This window comes from Austrofundulus limnaeus, unplaced genomic scaffold (assembly GCF_001266775.1).
Source record: "Austrofundulus limnaeus strain Quisiro unplaced genomic scaffold, Austrofundulus_limnaeus-1.0 Scaffold16, whole genome shotgun sequence".
NCBI classification, from domain to species: domain Eukaryota; kingdom Metazoa; phylum Chordata; class Actinopteri; order Cyprinodontiformes; family Rivulidae; genus Austrofundulus; species Austrofundulus limnaeus.
The window spans coordinates 3,602,829-3,604,999 of NW_013952418.1; the positions used below are offsets into that span (position 1 = coordinate 3,602,829).

Consider the following 2,171-nt stretch of genomic DNA (forward strand, 5'->3'; position numbering starts at 1 on the left):
CCTTGGAGTTCCCCCGGAGGAGCTGGAAGAAGTGGCTGGGGAGAGGGAGGTCTGGGCCTCCCTTCTGAACCTGCTGCCCCCGCGACCCGACCCCGAATAGGCAGAAGAAAATGGATGAAATGAAAATGGACAATTATTGCATTACACAACATAAACAGTGCTTTATGTTATTAATTATTTATTGTTGTATAAATAATTATTTCCCCCTCAGACCCTGATTAGAGCCTGGTGTTACATCTGTTTGTCCCGCAGGTTTCCTTCAGACCGTCAGACGTTCCTCAGAACATCAGGTCACCGGTGCACCGTCAGAGCTTCACGGTTGAAGTGTTCGTCATCGACAAGAACGACAACGTGCCCACTTTCATCGAGCAGAGCATGAGAGGCAGCGTGCAGCTCGGCTTACTCAAAGGTCACATTAATAAACTTATTTATGACATTTGATTTCAGTCCACATCAGATGTTGTCGTCAATCCTGGTTCGTCAAATACGACGAGAAATATGAGTATTTTCTGCATAACAGCAGTGAGAACGCTGAGCTTTGTTGAAGAAGCAAACCATAAAATGTTAACGTTAGAACTATCAGAACAAAAACTGAAAAACTAAAGACAAAAACTGTATTTACCAAAGCTAAAGCTAAACAAAAGCTAACTGCTAAAACAACTAAGCACTAAAACTTGCAAAATAGGCACTTAAAAACAGTAGTTAACAGCCAAACCCAGCAGAACACTAGCTAAACGTTCAAATTAGCTAAACAATAGAGGCCAAAGTTAGCTAATCAGTAGCTAAAGTTTAAAATWAAAAAAAAGCTGAATTCAGCAGAACAGTATTAAAACGTTAGCCTCATAGCATAATTGTCGAAGACACATTTGGTCACAATTATGACTTAGGCGTATATAAGGCTAACGAAAAATCTTAAATGATCAAAACATCAACTAAGTTCATCAGAACATAATTTTAAGCTGACGCCAAAAAGCAGCTACAAGCTAAAAATAAACAACGTATGCTAAAAATGATTTCAAGACTGTTTCAAAGTTTTTCAATGATTTACATGACTCAGCGTTTTCACGAAGAAAATAAACAAAATTAAATAATTTTTAAAAATAGGAAATTTTAAAAATCAAGTGTTCCGAATAAGCTGAACATTTATCTGAAGCTTGTAGCAGCTAAAAGAATGCAAAGTCCAAAACATGTTTGATGGAATCCGTAAACAGGAAAAAAAAAGGAGCTGACTCAGCAAGTAATTTAGCATAATATCTTAGGTCATCTTTTCTGTTTTTGTTGTTCTCACATACTGATTATATCGCCACGTGTTTATCATTAATTAATGACTCGGTTGTGACTTGTTCGTCTTTCAGGGATCCCGTTCATGCAGGTGGAGGCTCTGGACCGGGACGACCGGAACACCGCCCATGCCGAGCTGCGCTTCAGTCTGATGGAGCAAACACCCAGGATCCCCTCCAGCCAGATGTTCTTCATCAACTCCATCACCGGAGAGGTTTCTCTCACTGACGAAGGTCGGTCCCAAAAAAGGACTTGATTAGCCTTTTGCATCTTTTAGCTTTTAGCTGATGTTTTGCCCTTTTTTTAGCTCCTTTGATTCATGCAGCTCTCAGCAGGCTCACTTCACATTTAGTGAAAACCAACTTTCACTGACATGTTTGTCTGTAACTGATGTTTTATGTCTGTAAAACCTGGTTGTTCACAACTTGAAGTACAGATATAGATATACAGTACTAAGATATAGATATATATTTAATTTTAAGATTTAGATAATGTACATATATTTAGATTTAGACATAAGATTTAGATATAAATGTAATATTTGTATGTAGATGTATGAGGCAGAAATAGATTTAATATATTTATTTAGATATACAGCGGGTAAAATAAGTATTGAACACGTCACCATTTTTCTCAGTAAATATATTACTAGAGGTGCTAATGACATGAAATTTTCACCAGAAGTTGGTAACAACCCAAGTGATCCATACATACAAAGAAATCAAACCATAAATGTCCAGAAATGAAGTTATTTGTAATAATGTGGAATGGCACAGGGAAAAAGTATTGAACACTCTTGCTGAAATTTATCACAGAGAAATACTTTGTACAAAAGTCTTTGTTGTCAATGACAGCTTCAAGATGCCTCCTGTATGGAGAAACTAGTGGCA

The 2,171-nt window shown here is 37.4% G+C and overlaps 1 protein-coding gene across 1 annotated transcript in view; it reads left to right on the forward strand.

Moving 5' to 3' along the window:
• Positions 1–2,171, forward strand: part of cdh16 (cadherin 16, KSP-cadherin) — a 39,453-nt gene that overhangs the window by 5,643 nt on the left and 31,639 nt on the right. The window contains exons 4-5 of the mRNA XM_014003060.1: positions 253–409; positions 1,356–1,514. Of these exons, the coding sequence (XP_013858514.1) occupies positions 253–409; positions 1,356–1,514 (316 nt within the window). The remainder of the gene's footprint in view (positions 1–252; positions 410–1,355; positions 1,515–2,171) is intronic.